The sequence below is a fragment of the Rhamphochromis sp. 'chilingali' genome (assembly GCF_963969265.1).
Source record: "Rhamphochromis sp. 'chilingali' genome assembly, chromosome: 17".
NCBI lineage: Eukaryota > Metazoa > Chordata > Actinopteri > Cichliformes > Cichlidae > Rhamphochromis > Rhamphochromis sp. 'chilingali'.
Window position 1 is genome coordinate 6,710,232 of NC_137944.1, and position 16,266 is coordinate 6,726,497.

Here is a 16,266-nt window from a genome sequence, read left to right on the forward strand (position 1 = left end):
ACAAAAACCTCCTCTGTGTTGGCTGCAGTAATAATGCAGCATGAAATTCGCTGCACAGAAGGGATTTAAATCGTTGGATGTGGTTGTCACCTCAAGTCCCACAAATTTTCCATCGTTGCATTTTAATGGATCTTATTTCTTTGGCAGAAAATGACCAGTGACTTCAAATTGTGACACAAATTAGCCAAAGCTACAACAAATAGGATGTTGGTAACCCCTCACGGTGCCATGGCACCATGGAAACCATCAAATAGAGTGCAAAGACTAAAGTCACAGCAGCACTGCAGAAGATGTCATTGCTACTTCTTATGCAAATACACACACATTACACAATGTACACTCCTAGCACAGTGTGTGTGTGTGTGTGTGTGTGTGTGTGTGTGTGTGTGTGTGTGTGTGTGTGTGTGTGTGTGTGTGTGTGTGTGTGTGTGCAGGCTGCTTTGTAGTTTTTCTATGTATGACATGGCATATATTTGGGGATTTATGATTTAGGGATTAGATCAGTTTTTTATTGCTATGAATTTCAAATCATACTTGAACCTGTATATTTCAAAACATTTCTATCTGTGTCTGAAAAAAAGGAAAGACTTTCAAAAACTAGTTTTTGTTATCCAGCTTGGAAAAGGTCAAGTGTGCTGAAACTACATGTAAATAAAATGCATGCAAATAGGCCAAAACAACTAGTGCGGTTACATGACGCGTGCTTTGAAAAGAATTCAAGATCAAGCTTCCTCAGAAGGACGATTTAATTAAATGTGAGGCACGAAAGCTTCCTGAAGGCATTCCTTCGGACACATTTCCCTGATCAAAATAAAGCTGAAGTAACGGAGTGTGTGAGGGCCGTGTATGACTTGATGCTACTGGTTTGCCTTTAATTTGTATGCTAAACTGCTTCTGTGAGACTTTCTAAATGTCTAAAACATATAACCGGATTACTCCATTTAAATTACTCCGATCTCTAGGAGGACACCAGGATACTAGCATGCATAAATATATTTTTTTATTGTGGCAATGCACCCCATATTTGGAGGCAAATACGAGCACGATCACTGCCATCTACTGTTCTCAGATCTGAATTCTTTTGTCTTCCACTATAGTCGGATGGTAATTATATGAACATAAACCAAATGCTGTACTAATGTAATCCTCTCTGGTGATTAGTGGTTATTCAGTAACCCATCCTCAGGAGATTCCTCAATTTTCTATTCCTGTTTTAGTTGTTCCTAGTTTTTCTGGTAAACCAATCATCCCACGCTCTACGACTGGAAAATTAGGTTAATGCTGAGGTGACAAAATCTGCAGTTAATCTAAGGACTACAAGAGGCCCCGTTCCAAAAGCCATTTAATCCCCAATAAATCCCATCTTAAAATGCAAAAATAAAAAAGCATGTTGATAGTCCTGTGTATTGGTCTCTGGTCCAATCACTGTTTATTAGACCTCATTTTACTTTAATTCGAGTTTAATTTTTGTGCTGTTTGCACTTTTTAATGGAATTTAGAATATTAATTCCAATATGATCTGCTGTGTGGTCCAGCAAGACGTTTGTGCTTTAATATTTGCAAGAGAATTTTCTAGTCTTTTCTTTATCCATCACTTACTGCCAGTTAGCAGCCATCTTTGTGTGTTGCACTCGTACATTTTATGGTTTATGTTTAGGTGGTTGGTTAGGCCCTTTGCCCCTCCTGGAGCAAAGGTCAACTGTTTACTAACACTTCCACCATTTATGGATGCCGCTTGCTCACCAAGCTGACAAGCTTTAGCTGTCAAGCTGGTTCTCCGTTTCATGCAAAACTTCTGACACACACACACACACACACACACACACACATACTGGTAAAGGTGAATTGGAAGGACAATTTTTTCAAACAAGATTTTTGCAACACTAAACGGACCCCCCTTTCCGCTTGTGCTAGATAGATGAAGTGCATCTTTAAAAATCCCATTTGAGTTGTACAACACAAATCTCACTTCAAAATTGTGAAAAACACACCAGAACTCAAAATATAAGAACCTGACAACATGGTGTAATAAGAGGACAACACTAATTAGGTAACTTGGCTCCTCCCCCTGACATGAACAGTAATTGTCAGGGCTAACTTTATTAACAGGACAAAGGCCATACACATACACAAACATGTATTTTGTGTGTATTAAAAGGGCAACAGGTGAATAAAAGGAACAAATTGAGTGCATTTTACAAAAACAGGATTGTTTTGTTAACAGAAATGAAAATAACTGGCAATATAAAATTATATGTCCTCTTAGATCAGATGCACTAAAACAGTGTCAACAAAATGAATTTACCAATCTTCTAATAGTAAAATTCTAAAATAAATAAATGAGAAACCAAAACATACAAAATATCTTTTGTAACTCCTCCAAGAAGTACTTTGGAGTTATGTAGACTCCTCTACATAGGATTTTCTTTTTTCTTCAACGACACGCCCCGATTCCTCACAAAATCTCTGATGTTTTGAATAGAACGACCAGCCAGAGCAGGATCTTCTGCAGTTTTGCATTGCTGGCATTCGATAATAGTGGCCAGTTTTCCTTTTTTGATATGTTCGCCAAAATACTTCATTATCGCAGCAACCTCCGTGGGAGACCAAGGATGCTTTTTGACCCTCCTTGCATTTTCCAGAGAAGCTAGAAGCAGAAAAAAATAAATGTAAACAAACTACTTTTTAAACAATTTTTAAATTAAAGGGGACGTATTATGCTCAATTGTGTGAGTTGACATGGTTGTAGGATGCAAAAATATAATGGCGATAATCGGCTTCCTTCAAATAAGCCGAAGAATTGAGTTCTGCACACACTAGTTTTACAGCCCTGCTAAGAACAGTTAGTGTTTAGTCTACACAGCCCAAAGACGGCCTTTGCATTGTCCACGAGGACAGGTGCTGAGGCTGTGATTATGCTGGATTGTGCAAAATACACTACCTGGGACCTAAAAGAGCTCCTTTTTTAGTTGTTGAAAACCTACACTTAAGGAGTCGGGAGGCAATTCATAACCAAATATACATACAAAAGCAACAAAAAAAAAGTGGGTTTTGCATAATATGTCCCCTTTAAGGTGAATTTGTTGTAACAGTGTTTCTTTGGTATAAATCCTGTAATGCTGACTGTTTAAATACTTATTACAATGGATGAATACATTTATTTAAATGTAAAATTCTGAAAGGTAGCCCACATTAAGTCAGAATTCCAATAAATAGCTATGGCAAATCACTATGGATGGAGAGCATTTTATTCCACACACCGTTATACAACAAAAAACATGTATAGCATGATATTGTAATAATTTGAAATGTATAACATATACTCAAACATTTCATATATAACTGTCTGAGTCAAATGTTTATTTAAAAACAAGGGTGGACCCTGCCTGACCATGAGGTGGGCCTTCAGGTTTTTTCAGTGAACATAATTTTCTTCAAGACGTTCAGGTTACAGCCCACAATTAGCCAAACCAGCCCAAATTTTCCAATATTATCCAGATTCTGCCTATGGGAATAAGATGATGTTCAGAGTATGGAGATAATGTAGAAGCCCAATGGTTGAGGAATCCTCAAAATTAAAAACCCAAATCATAATATGTTCTCATTGCTTTGTTTATTAATTGTTTTGGTGCATTGCTGTTTTGAAAATGATAAGTATTTAAATGTATTACAGATTAAAACAGGCATAGGGAAAGTAATTTAAACATTTATCCCATTACTTAATACAAGGTATTGTTCCACATTGAATGTGATTTATGTTTTACCTTACCAAGTAGGTTAATATAATTGTCTAACCAAGTTGTAGAATTATGGTACGGTCCCTGGCAGAAAGATGAGCATAGTCACCATACTGGCTTGGGTGGTGTGGATAACTGGGTTCAAAAATGCATGAAGTTTACATTTGTGCTTAAGTGACTTTTGTATGCATGTCACCATTTACCAGATTGTTTATTTGTTTTCTTCTTACTGCTTGGCTTCATCTCCTTGTTTAGTATTCTGTTGGGTTCAATGACCTTACCCGCTCCATTTTTACTTTGTGCTGAAAAACAAAACAAAACAGTAAGCATATATTTGTTGTATTAAATCTCTTATAATGTAATGTCAAATGCTCCTGAATGTGGTCAAGCAACTAATGGACCTTGAAATCTTGAATATGGTTTCTAAGATAAATCCAGAGTCGCAACTATGACTTTTAGTTTAAGGTGACACATGTGAATGTGGAATATGGCTAGAGCTATTACAGCTGATATTAAAAGATACAAGGCTGAATTTTTCTCCAAACAAGACTCCGGTGTAGTGATGGGATTTCCGGCTCTTTTTAGAGATCCGGCTCTCTCGGCTCGGCTCACTAAAAAGAGCCGGCTCTTTCGGCTCCCGAACCGGCTCTTCAGGTTATTTTGTTGCTTTCATTCATTTATTATTAACAACAATATAAAATTATGCACAAAATGAATTACTAATGTTTAAAAACGTGTTTTCTATGTATATATGTTCATTATATAAATCTGCTTTTATTTATTCACTCCACATAAAATTTAAAAAATAAATTATAAAATACAAAAACCTACCATTTACAATTTAACTTTTAAAATTTAAACTTTAAATTTAAAAATACCAAGTGCCCAGTGCTCAGCTCAGTGGGTAGACACACTGGCAGCTTCACTTATATCACACTTAATTCACTGTGTTTTATCTTCCCATCGCACTGATGAGTGGACAGTTTTCAGGTGCCCGTGCACCGGCTCTATATGATATCCTTTTCTTGCAGACTCTACACTCTGCCTATGTATTGTCAGTAAAATTTAAATGGTTCTAGATTTTGCTTCTTTTCTTGGTGTCACTCATTTTCTTTACTCCACCTTTCTAATGTGACGACATTGTCTCTTGTTGTTGCTCCCGGCTCTTTCTCTCTCTCTCCCTGCTGCTCTTTTCGTGTGCTACTGCTGTTGCGAGTGTAACTACCGCCCCTAGCTCCTCCCTCTGCTCAGAGGCGGGAGGGGTGCAAACGCAAGGCTCTGTTTGCGCCCCTCCCGTCTCTACTCAGCGCAAACACAAGGCTGACGTGCAGCGAAAAAAGTGAGAGAGAGGGCAAGAGAAAGTAAAAAAAAAAAAAAATCCACGGCTCCCAATAAGGAGCCGGCTCGCATCGTTCACTTCAAAGAACCAGCTCTAAGAGCCATTTCGTTCGCGAACGACCCATCACTACTCCGGTGACTGGTCAACTTTCCACTCACCACTGATTTACTGTAGAAAGAGGATGAGAGCGTAGAGGGAATACTTCAGAAGCGCAAACCAGGTAAATAAAGAGTAGTAGATCAGCCCTCCACACACCAACTATTTTCATCTCTCTTGATTAATCTCATCTCCTTCTGTCTCCTGCAGGGCAGCTTCCTTTCTAACATCCTTCAACAAACCTTCCTCACTGTCCCTTGTTTGCACATGCCCAACACAACCTCAACCTGGCCAATGTAGAACAATGTAGACATTTTTTCCAACATGTGCAGTCCCAATGATATTGTTCTTCCTAATCCTATCCATTCTCTCCACCCTCAAAAAGAATCCCAGCATCTTTGCTTTCCCCAAACTCACCTCCAAGAACTGCAATCTATTAAGAACTCTGCTGCCCCCTTACTCTACTGCACTCACTCTAGAGACTATATCACCACATCCTAAAAAGAACATTACTGGCTGCACACTGACTATAGTATTGAGTGCAAACTCCTAATCAACTTTTAAGCCTTCAACAACCTCGCCCCCGCCACCCTGAGGGATTGTCTTTACTGTCACTCTCCCACAACACTGCTAACACTAACCTCCTTACCCCCATCATCAAAATCATAAATCTGAGGGTACAATCCTTTGCCACTGCTAATTGCACCCTCTGGAACTTCCTCTGCTCATTAGATTCTCTCTAGAACTTTAAATCACAGCTCAAAATCACCTGTTCAAACTAGCATTTCCTACCTGACCATCCTCCAAAACTGACCTTTCTATTCTGTTGAGCTGGTCTTTAGAAAGATCCTTGACTTTCTTTAAATTACCATTTGGACAAAGGTAACAATCACTGGAAAAATGATAGTAATGAATTATCTTTTTTTTTTTTTTACATAAAGATAGCAAAGATAGCAAAAGTGTCTAGGAAGTAGTTACAAAGGTAAAAGCTTCAATAAATGATGACAAACACATACCTGGAGGTTCCTTGACAACTTTCTTCATCATTCTAGTATCTATAGAATCTGTAATAAAGTCTATTAGTCATGTGATTTCATAAATTGAACAAAGTTGAGACTAATCACATTGTACTTACCAATCTGTGGATATACAAGATTTCCTTCATTGACCTCACGCTCCGCTCCGACCTCCTCACGCTCCGCTCCGACCTCCTCACGCTCCGCTCCGACCTCCTCACGCTCCGCTCCGACCTCCTCACGCTCCGCTCCGACCTCCTCACGCTCCGCTCCGACCTCCTCACGCTCCGCTCCGACCTCCTCACGCTCCGCTCCGACCTCCTCACGCTCCGCTCCGACCTCCTCACGCTCCGCTCCGACCTCCTCACGCTCCGCTCCGACCTCCTCACGCTCCGCTCCGACCTCCTCACGCTCCGCTCCGACCTCCTCACGCTCCGCTCCGACCTCCTCACGCTCCGCTCCGACCTCACCACGCTCCGCTCCGACCTCACTTTCTTCACTTGAATCTGTCAACTGTAGGTTATCTAACAAAATAAAAGATTGTCTTAATGAATTATAAGGTTATAGTGCAGGAAACGTGTATAATTCTTAACCTTAACACCACTTTACCTTCGATTTCAATCTCTTCAAGTGTTTTGCCTTGAAGGCTTTTGAGAGACCCTTTCTCCATGGCAATCAGTAGTTTGGATATTTTGGCAAGCTGGGTAGTAGCCTCTGGAAGTCTATAATATTCGCGATGAACACGAATATCATGACCTAGGAAGTTGGCAACTTGGTCTAACTCGTGATTCTTGAGGTTTAAGATCTGAGACAAAGTTGCGACATGTTTGCGCAACTGCGTTGAACGTAGGTGTTCAGGGTTTTCAGCCCCACATTCAGTCGCATAAATCCTCAAACAGTCCTGTCCTCTGTAGGGAGTCAGACAATGAGGTCTGGCAAACAGGAATATGTTTTCTGCCAGAACACCACAGTCTTGTCTTTTCTCTGTCAGCCGTGTTATGGCATTCACCATGTCTGGTGAAAGTAGCACTGCAACCTTGCGTCCTCGTTTACCCCTCAATTCTACACGACTGAAGTGTTGACAAAGGTAAAGTTCAAATTTTGTCAGTCCAATTGCAACATCCTTGTGCAGGGTACTAGTGTCTCTCTCCTGGAAGCCATTCAGTGTCATCTTTGAAATTTCTCCCCCTCTTCTCCTGTTAAATAGTATTACATTTGCCATGGTAGCTTTACAAAGTTCACTGTATGATTTTGGTGAACTATGCTCTTCCAAGTCCTTCAGTGCTTGTTCTGTAGTCTTCTCCAGATGTCTATGAAGACGCTGAACATCTTCTGTGAAAGGAAGTGTGGAAGGCTTGTTGAAGTGCCGCTCGTTTAGTGTGGTTAATGCAGTATGGGAGATGAGTTCTGACCACTTTGTAGCATAAAGGGTTTTGAAACTCTGGGTTGACTTTATCAGTGCACTGTCTTCTGCCATCAGTGCTCTGCAATGTATAATATCACAGACTTTCTGCAGTGAGTGTCCCAACTTTAAAGCAAGGCTTGGAGTCGAGTAGCAGTTCTTTTCTTCATCATACCCACACACCTTCTTAACAGCTTTGATAACCACATTGAAATTTGCAGGTCTTACAGCATCCTCAAAAGTGTGTATTGAGCATTCTTTCCGAAGTGTGAGCAGAAGTCTTCCACATTCTCGGAGTGTCTGGCGAATGTAGTCAAATTTGGTGGGATCTTTCCCATGTTTGTTAAAGAATGATTGAGCAAGCTGAAGAATAGAGAAGTCACTTCGCACAGTAGAAGTTATTTCATCATCTTTCATGACAGCTAATATCTTCCAAACACCGGGGGAAACTTGCTGACACAGAGCTGACTCACTCATACAGGCCAGGGACAAGACCTTTTTTCGTCCCCCCTCTGAATTGGCCTCCACTGGTTTTGAAGAACATTTACGAACATGTCTCCAAAGATCTCTTTTAAGATATAATGCCTCGCAATAAATGCAGTGAATATAGTCTTTTCCTTTGTAGGGTTTTTTTGATGTGCGTCTGGTTTTTAATGATCCAATCCCACTTGCGATGACCTCCGAGTTATGTCTGTGGTTTCCTTTGTTTCGCAGCTTAGAAAGCTTTTTCAAACGGTCTTTGGACTTCTTGGGAAGACTTAAAACTCGAGCAACATCTGCATGTGATTTCTCATGAGTTTTTAAATGACGTGTAAACTTTGTCTGTAGTTTTCCACAAATGTAGCAGTATGTTTTGTTTCTTAGTGAGGAGGATGTTTTTAAGGAATCTTCAGCCGTAGTATTAGAGTCATCAACAATGCCTTCAGCATCAGACTTTTCTGCTGTGGCAATAACCCCTGATACGTCGAGCTGTCTTGTGCCAATTCCATCTTCAGATATTGATTCGGCATCTTCTGAAATTCTTTGTCCTACTCTCTCTAAAAAACTTTCTAGGCGAGGTCTTTTCGTTTTGCAAGCAGATTGACTGCTGGAGATCTCAGAGTTCTGTACTTGTTTGCAACTTATATTTAAAGGCTCTGATTTGTTGTCCCATGAGCTGTCTGAGTCAGCTATAGAATCTGGCACATATTCCTCTTCTGATGAAGCCCCCTCACTTGAACTATCTTCACTAAAGACCTAATAACAATCAAAAACACAAAGTAAGACTTTGTTTACCTTACATATTTTACTGAGAAGAATTCTGCAAAAACACTTACCTCTGGAAGAGGTTCAGTGAGGTTCACCTTGTGGCTAACATAACATCTTTTGTGCCAGGACTGGTAGCAAACTAGACAGAGAAAAATTAAGTTAATAAAAGAAAGGTAGTTAAAGCCGCTTTCCCCAATTTAAAAAAACAGGCTAGATGGAAGCATAAACACAGTCAAGAAGGCTCCCCCCTCCCATTGGATATTATCCATAGGCCACACCCCCTGGTGTGCTTTGCTGCTAAACAGGCCAGTGCATAGTGTGGTGGAGCCATGTTAATGTAGAATTTAAGGAGTCAGGAAAGACTGTTCTATCGTTTTTCTGGACTGAGCCATGTTATTGGCTGATGGTTTTAGACAAATGCAACAGAACCACTTCATTTTTTTTCTTTAATCTCCAAACAACATTTATAGCTATGCTTTGTTAAAATGTTGTTATGAACATGAAAAAAAAATATGTTAAGCTAACTTGTTTTTGCAAATTGGGTATAGCAGCTTTAATAATGACATGGTAAGTAAATATGTAAAAAGTGCAGATGTAAAAGGTTCATTATGAACATATATCATATTTACTTATGGATTAGTTTTTATAGTGTTCCTTATGGATCATATTTAAGATATTCTAATGTACCCAACCTTCCATAATTAAATAATTACCTTCACATCTCACACCACTCCATTTCAGAGGCGAAAAAGGTCCTCCACATGCAAAACATTTTTCTAAACTTGACATTTCGTCAGGGACTAGATCATGATCGCAGTCCTGTTTGGTAAAAAAAAACAAAAAAAAAAAAAACAGTGTAATCAAAAACAAAATTCATACTTTTGTGATGTAAAATATCACAACCAAATAGTTGTTTTGGTTCCTCTTTAAAAAGGAGTTAAGGACGGAAGAAAAAAAAAAAAAAAAAACAGGTTCAAGTGTTACTAAAACTATTAAATCAATTTTTGTAACTTTTGCAATGCAAAATTTAAAGGGAAAAATACCTGCTGTATATAGATCAATTTTCAAAACAATTTGTTCTTCTAGGTTTTATATTATGGTATATATTACAAAACCACAATGAAAAGAAAATTCATTGTGGACCCACAACACCCAAAAAAGATTAGACTTACAATTTGTTCTTTCTGAAATGAGAAGATGTGTCCAAAGTTTTGACTGGGAGTGTAAAAAAGTATAATTAAATCATGAAGTCATGAATCCATCAAGACATAACGGATGGCCTTTACACAACAATGTTACATAAATGTGCTTAGCATTAACAGGAAAGAGTTTAGCGATTGTTTCGGTTGTATTTACATGCTCCTTCCTATAGTAAGCTTCATTCTTGCTCCTTGATCAGCTGAAATTCAAATATGCGATCTAACTACATCAGAGTTCATTTCAACCAAGCCGAGAACTACGTCTTTATGCAAACCAGATTTAGGGTTGGGGTTTCATACTTCTTGTTTCAAATCTCAGTCCTCCTAATGCGTGCATCTTACTTGGTCAAGATAACCAAGGACCCACATACCTCAATACTGCCTAATAACTAGCACCTCAGTCTACAACTAAAACAATCTGACACTGAAACTCCAATTTACCTTTGTTGCGTCGTTAGGAGAGGAACTGGCTGCATTCTCATCCACAGCCTGAGATGGCACCATGTTGGATTTCTAAGGAAGAAGCGTGAATAATGAATGGCAGTCTTTGGGTCTAGCCAAGATGAATACAGTCCTCCTAATGTCTGGACCTGTCCAGTTGAGTAATACACAGGACCCGTGTGTGTATGCACAATTGCCAGAGTAACTCTCATTGATCTGAATTCATTTCTAAACTCAGTCCTCCTAATGTCTGGACCTGTCCAGTTGAGTAATACACAGGACCCGTGTGTGTGGGCGCACTTGTAGGTAGAACTCAGTTGTTTATACTTCCTGTTTCAAATCTCAGTCCTCCTAATGCGTGCATCTTACTTGGTCAAGATAACCAAGGACCCACATACCTCAATACTGCCTAATAACTAGCACCTCAGTCTACAACTAAAACAATCTGACACTGAAACTCCAATTTACCTTTGTTGCGTCGTTAGGAGAGGAACTGGCTGCATTCTCATCCACAGCCTGAGATGGCACCATGTTGGATTTCTAAGGAAGAAGCGTGAATAATGAATGGCAGTCTTTGGGTCTAGCCAAGATGAATACAGTCCTCCTAATGTCTGGACCTGTCCAGTTGAGTAATACACAGGACCCGTGTGTGTATGCACAATTGCCAGAGTAACTCTCATTGATCTGAATTCATTTCTAAACTCAGTCCTCCTAATGTCTGGACCTGTCCAGTTGAGTAATACACAGGACCCGTGTGTGTGGGCGCACTTGTAGGTAGAACTCAGTTGTTTATACTTCCTGTTTCAAATCTCAGTCCTCCTAATGCGTGCATCTTACTTGGTCAAGATAACCAAGGACCCACATACCTCAATACTGCCTAATAACTAGCACCTCAGTCTACAACTAAAACAATCTGACACTGAAACTCCAATTTACCTTTGTTGTGTCGTTAGGAGAGGAACTGGCTGCATTCTCATCCACAGCCTGAGATGGCACCATGTTGGATTTCTAAGGAAGAAGCATGAATAATGAATGGCAGTCTTTGGGTCTAGCCAAGATGAATACAGTCCTCCTAATGTCTGGACCTGTCCAGTTGAGTAATACACAGGACCCGTGTGTGTATGCACAATTGCCAGAGTAACTCTCATTGATCTGAATTCATTTCGAAACTCGGTCCTCCTAATGTCTGGACCTGTCCAGTTGAGTAATACACAGGACCCGTGTGTGTGGGCGCACTTGTAGGTAGAACTCAGTTGTTTATACTTCCTGTTTCAAATCTCAGTCCTCCTAATGCGTGCATCTTACTTGGTCAAGATAACCAAGGACCCACATACCTCAATACTGCCTAATAACTAGCACCTCAGTCTACAACTAAAACAATCTGACACTGAAACTCCAATTTACCTTTGTTGCGTCGTTAGGAGAGGAACTGGCTGCATTCTCATCCACAGCCTGAGATGGCACCATGTTGGATTTCTAAGGAAGAAGCATGAATAATGAATGGCAGTCTTTGGGTCTAGCCAAGATGAATACAGTCCTCCTAATGTCTGGACCTGTCCAGTTGAGTAATACACAGGACCCGTGTGTGTATGCACAATTGCCAGAGTAACTCTCATTGATCTGAATTCATTTCGAAACTCGGTCCTCCTAATGTCTGGACCTGTCCAGTTGAGTAATACACAGGACCCGTGTGTGTGGGCGCACTTGTAGGTAGAACTCAGTTGTTTATACTTCCTGTTTCAAATCCCAGTCCTCCTAATGCGTGCATCTTACTTGGTCAAGATAACCAAGGACCCACATACCTCAATACTGCCTAATAACTAGCACCTCAGTCTACAACTAAAACAATCTGACACTGAAACTCCAATTTACCTTTGTTGCGTCGTTAGGAGAGGAACTGGCTGCAATCTCATCCACAGCCTGAGATGCCACCATGTTGGATTTCTAAGGAAGAAGCATGAATAATGAATGGCAGTCTTTGGGTCTAGCCAAGATGAATACAGTCCTCCTAATGTCTGGACCTGTCCAGTTGAGTATTACACAGGACCCGTGTGTGTATGCATACTTTTCAGTATAGCCTTTATTCATTTAATACTATTTATACTTATACTGTACTATTTACATTATACCTTGCTTCTCCATGGCCAGTTGGAATCACCATAGTTATAGGTGATTTCTTCTCCTGGACCAATATCTTTGATTGCAAACAAACAGAGATGGGGCCTTCCATCCACTCTGGTAACTGTCATTTTACTGTTTGGATTCACATTATCGTCATTTACAAGTCTGCCAAGTGAGCCGTCCTCTCTGGTAGCATCAACACTAAAACAAAAAGTATACAATAACAATTACACTCTGTAAAGAAAGTCATTAAGTATATTAGGTTGTAGAACGTCTGAATAACATTTTAATATTCAATTCAAAATATTATTTGAATATTATAATTTGTAAACCTCATGTATTTTATCCTTTATCAAAGCAGTTACATACCATAACTGTTTTCCATTGAACTTGAAATCAAATATGAAAACCTTGAGTGCATCATGGTAAAGTTTCATTCGGTTTTCTTGTTCCTCTTTAGTTATGATTTGTCCTCTGTACTCAAAAAGAAAATCTCCCTTTTGAAATGACCGACAGCTGAACACACCGCGACCTAAAGACACACATCAAAAACAAATTGGGCAATAAACTATAAACCATTTAATTAAAATCCTTCTTGTTTTTAAATATGTTTTTTATTTGATTATATTGTATTATTTATTTTGGAACATGTAACATGTTCATAATTCCTTGGGGAAAGACAAGGAAAAAATAGAAATATAATAATAATAATAATAAAACAAGTATAATTATATTCGTGATTATTAATTTTCTCATGCATGGTATGCTACAAAAAAACTACAAAAAACATAAAAATTTCTATTTTGAGAAGCTGACTGCATTCTTTGGAATCAACTCACCTTTAAATGAATCAATATACCTCACATCAAATCCTGCCTTGTCTTCACCTAAGGAGCAGTAATACCTAGCATCTTGTATGGGATTTATTTTAGCTCTCCGTGGCCTTGTTGCCGCCATCCCCTGCAAAGATCAGGTATTAATGACTTTAGAAATAACACATTATACTACAAAATGTATGTAGACATAGAAATAAACAGATCGAAAAATCTATTTATGATCCTATCTTGTATCACTGTGTGTCAGAGGCTGCATGCCCTACCTGTGGAAGTTCTGTTTCGTATATTTTATTTGGTCTAAAGTTACTGCAAATCTTAATGAGTTAATTTTCATATCCACATTTCCTTAACCTTTTATATTTCTTAAAGTTATAAATTAAAATAATGATTTAGTATGGTTGAACAATAAGCATATTTGTCCTACAGTTTTTGTTTCATTTGTAAAATATTTTCTGAAAACAGATCTCACTAGTTTTAAAACCACAAGTTTTGTGATGCTAAAACCAAAATTAATCAAACCAACAGCAACAGAATGTCAAACTTTTGCTACTAGCATGCTGGCTAGCTAAACTGTCAAAAATTAGATGCTTTGGTGTATCCGAACGTAATATAATAACCTATATTACTTTGCTTTATTGGATGAATATATTTATATAAACATCATGTGTAAGGGAATTTGTATGGTTCTCACCTGATCTTCCACGAAAGCAGTAAGATAAAAGCTGTCTCATTAAATCCTCATGTCGTGCACCTGAACTCTTTAGTGTCCTCTTCTTCTTCTTCTGCTCTTTAAATGTTCATGGTGGTTGGCAACCAGCGTAGATGTACATTAGCGCCCCCATAGTGCTGAGGAGTGGATATCATTGGCCAAGAACAGTGGATTAACACTGGGATTCTTGCAAATAGAATGCTATGATGTAATAGAGTTAAATTGCTCTAGTGCATTCTGACATAACTCACTTGGAATATGTAGACTTAATAATACTGTATAAAATGTAATTTTTCCAAAAGACTGATATTTATGCTTCTAAATTTTTAAAGAATGAAACAAAAGTAGTAAATGGGGATGATGAGTTTTAGTAACAACTTCAAAGTTATTTGGCTAAAAGAGTTTTAAAATTCAAATAATTAACTTGGACCAAAAAGGCATATTATTGCTACAATGAGATTGGTGAATAAAAATAGATTAGACCACAGATATTTAAGTATTGCAGCAATACAATTAATTTTCATGACCTTAAGTGTTTTTGTGATGCTTTCTTTTTCTTTTTAAATAGTAAAAACTCATGACATAATTAGGACAAAGTTTATAATGAAATAGAAAAATCTTTATTATTGTGGCTGGTCTGGGATGCTGCTGCAGGTGAGATGGACTCACCTGCATTGTATCTACAATCTGTTACAGCAACTGTATAATTATTGTAATTGTTGGACAGCGCGAGGGAACGACCGGCTCAGGTGAGCCACAGGCTGGTGCGCTAGCGGGATGGGGGTGCCGCTGGAAGCGTGGGCGGTCCCTGGAACCACCTCGTCACCAGCGCCGCTAGATCTACAGGCGAACGCCCAGGTAGTCACTTCCCCGTGGCTGGGCTGGGGCGCTGATGCTCCAGGCCTATTCCCTCGCTTGCTCATGGAGGGGGGGGGAGGTGGCTCCTCGGTCTTAGTCGGGGGAAGAGGGTATGTGGCGGGGCGTGTTCTGCGATGCCGCTGCATGTGAGATGGACCCACCTGCACGGCATCTATAATCACACCACGCTGGCTTAAAACTTGTGCTCTGCTTGTGGTGTTGTTTGTGGTGATGTGTACGGCAGACACAAACATACCTTCCCACCCTCATACACACAACCACAAACACTCGGCCCTCACCCAACGTGGACACAGACATAAATGGACACTGTACACACAATCACACTCCCCAAACATTCTCTACATCCCAGGTCCAGGTATTCTTGCCCCGGAGGGGGAACTCATACCCAGACCCAGATGTTGCCCTCCTCCCTGAGGTGGAAATCAAGCAGACCATCCCCGGCTCCGCAGTGGCAGGGGGCCGCTGCAACCCAGGCCTCGATCAGATGGCCAATTCCACCTTCAGGCCCCCCCGCCCTGACGGCTGGCAGAGAGTGGGGCTCTGTGAAGACCCCATGCCTCCCTCCGCTCGCTCATATGTAGTGTTGCTGCGTGCTGTTCTAAAGTGCATTTAAAACACGGGAGGAGATGTCATCTGTTCTTTTGATATTCATCAGAACCCTGGCTGCAGCATTTTGGATCAGCTGAAGACTTTTAGTTGCATTATGTGGACTTCCTGATAGTTAAGAGTTATAGTAATGCAGCCTTGAAGTAACAAAGGCATCAACTAGTTTTTCAGCATCACTCCTGGATGGGATGTTTCTAATTTTAGCAATATTACGGAGGTGGAAGGAGAAGACCCTAGAAACCTCTTTCATGTCAGATCTAAATGACATGTCTTTGTCAAAAAATAACACAGAGGTTCTTTGCTTTATTACTGGAGGCTAATTTAATGCCATCCAGATGAAGGGACTGACCAAGTAATTTGTTTTTCTGAGCTTCTGGTCCAAAGACAACTTCTGTCTTGTCGGAATTCAAAAGGAGGAAGTTTGAAGACATCCAGGTTTTTATGTCTTCCAAGCATGCCCGTAATCTTTATAACTGATTAGGTTCATCAGGATTTAGGCGTGCATAGCTATGGAAATTTATCCCATGCTGTCTAATGATTTTACCAATAGGGAACATATATATAGTAAAAAGGATCAGTCCAAGTACAGAACCCTGTGGTGTACGCCACAAGTAACCATAGAGGTTGAAGAGGATTT

At 39.7% G+C, this 16,266-nt stretch overlaps 2 protein-coding genes across 2 annotated transcripts in view; both read right to left on the reverse strand.

Annotated features, from left to right (window-relative positions):
* nt5c1aa (5'-nucleotidase, cytosolic IAa) overlaps nucleotides 1–16,266 on the reverse strand; it is a 48,527-nt gene that overhangs the window by 7,137 nt on the left and 25,124 nt on the right. The window lies entirely within an intron of this gene.
* On the reverse strand, nucleotides 1,809–14,827 carry LOC308385152 (uncharacterized protein). The gene is made up of 14 exons (XM_080863935.1): nucleotides 14,127–14,827; nucleotides 13,439–13,559; nucleotides 12,969–13,131; nucleotides 12,608–12,800; nucleotides 11,883–11,954; nucleotides 10,947–11,486; nucleotides 10,479–10,550; nucleotides 9,552–9,657; nucleotides 8,907–8,977; nucleotides 6,798–8,826; nucleotides 6,308–6,712; nucleotides 6,189–6,236; nucleotides 3,941–4,039; nucleotides 1,809–2,647 (listed from the first exon to the last, which is right to left on the reverse strand). Exons 6-14 carry the CDS (start codon nucleotides 11,007–11,009, stop codon nucleotides 2,412–2,414), a joined length of 3,129 nt encoding a protein of 1,042 aa, XP_080720061.1. The 5' UTR covers nucleotides 11,010–11,486; nucleotides 11,883–11,954; nucleotides 12,608–12,800; nucleotides 12,969–13,131; nucleotides 13,439–13,559; nucleotides 14,127–14,827; the 3' UTR covers nucleotides 1,809–2,411.

What these genes read in the sequence shown, in the direction of transcription:
- LOC308385152 (XM_080863935.1), bottom strand. Translation starts at nt 11,009, where the DNA reads ATGGTGCCATCTCAGGCTGTGGATGAGAATGCAGCCAGTTCCTCTCCT. An exon ending in CTCCTAACGACGCAACAAAG is followed by an intron (nt 10,551 to 10,946) that starts GTAAATTGGAGT and finishes CTTCTTCCTTAG; the next exon opens with AAATCCAACATGGTGCCATC. An exon ending in AGTTGTCAAGGAACCTCCAG is followed by an intron (nt 4,040 to 6,188) that starts GTATGTGTTTGT and finishes TTTGTTTTTCAG; the next exon opens with CACAAAGTAAAAATGGAGCG.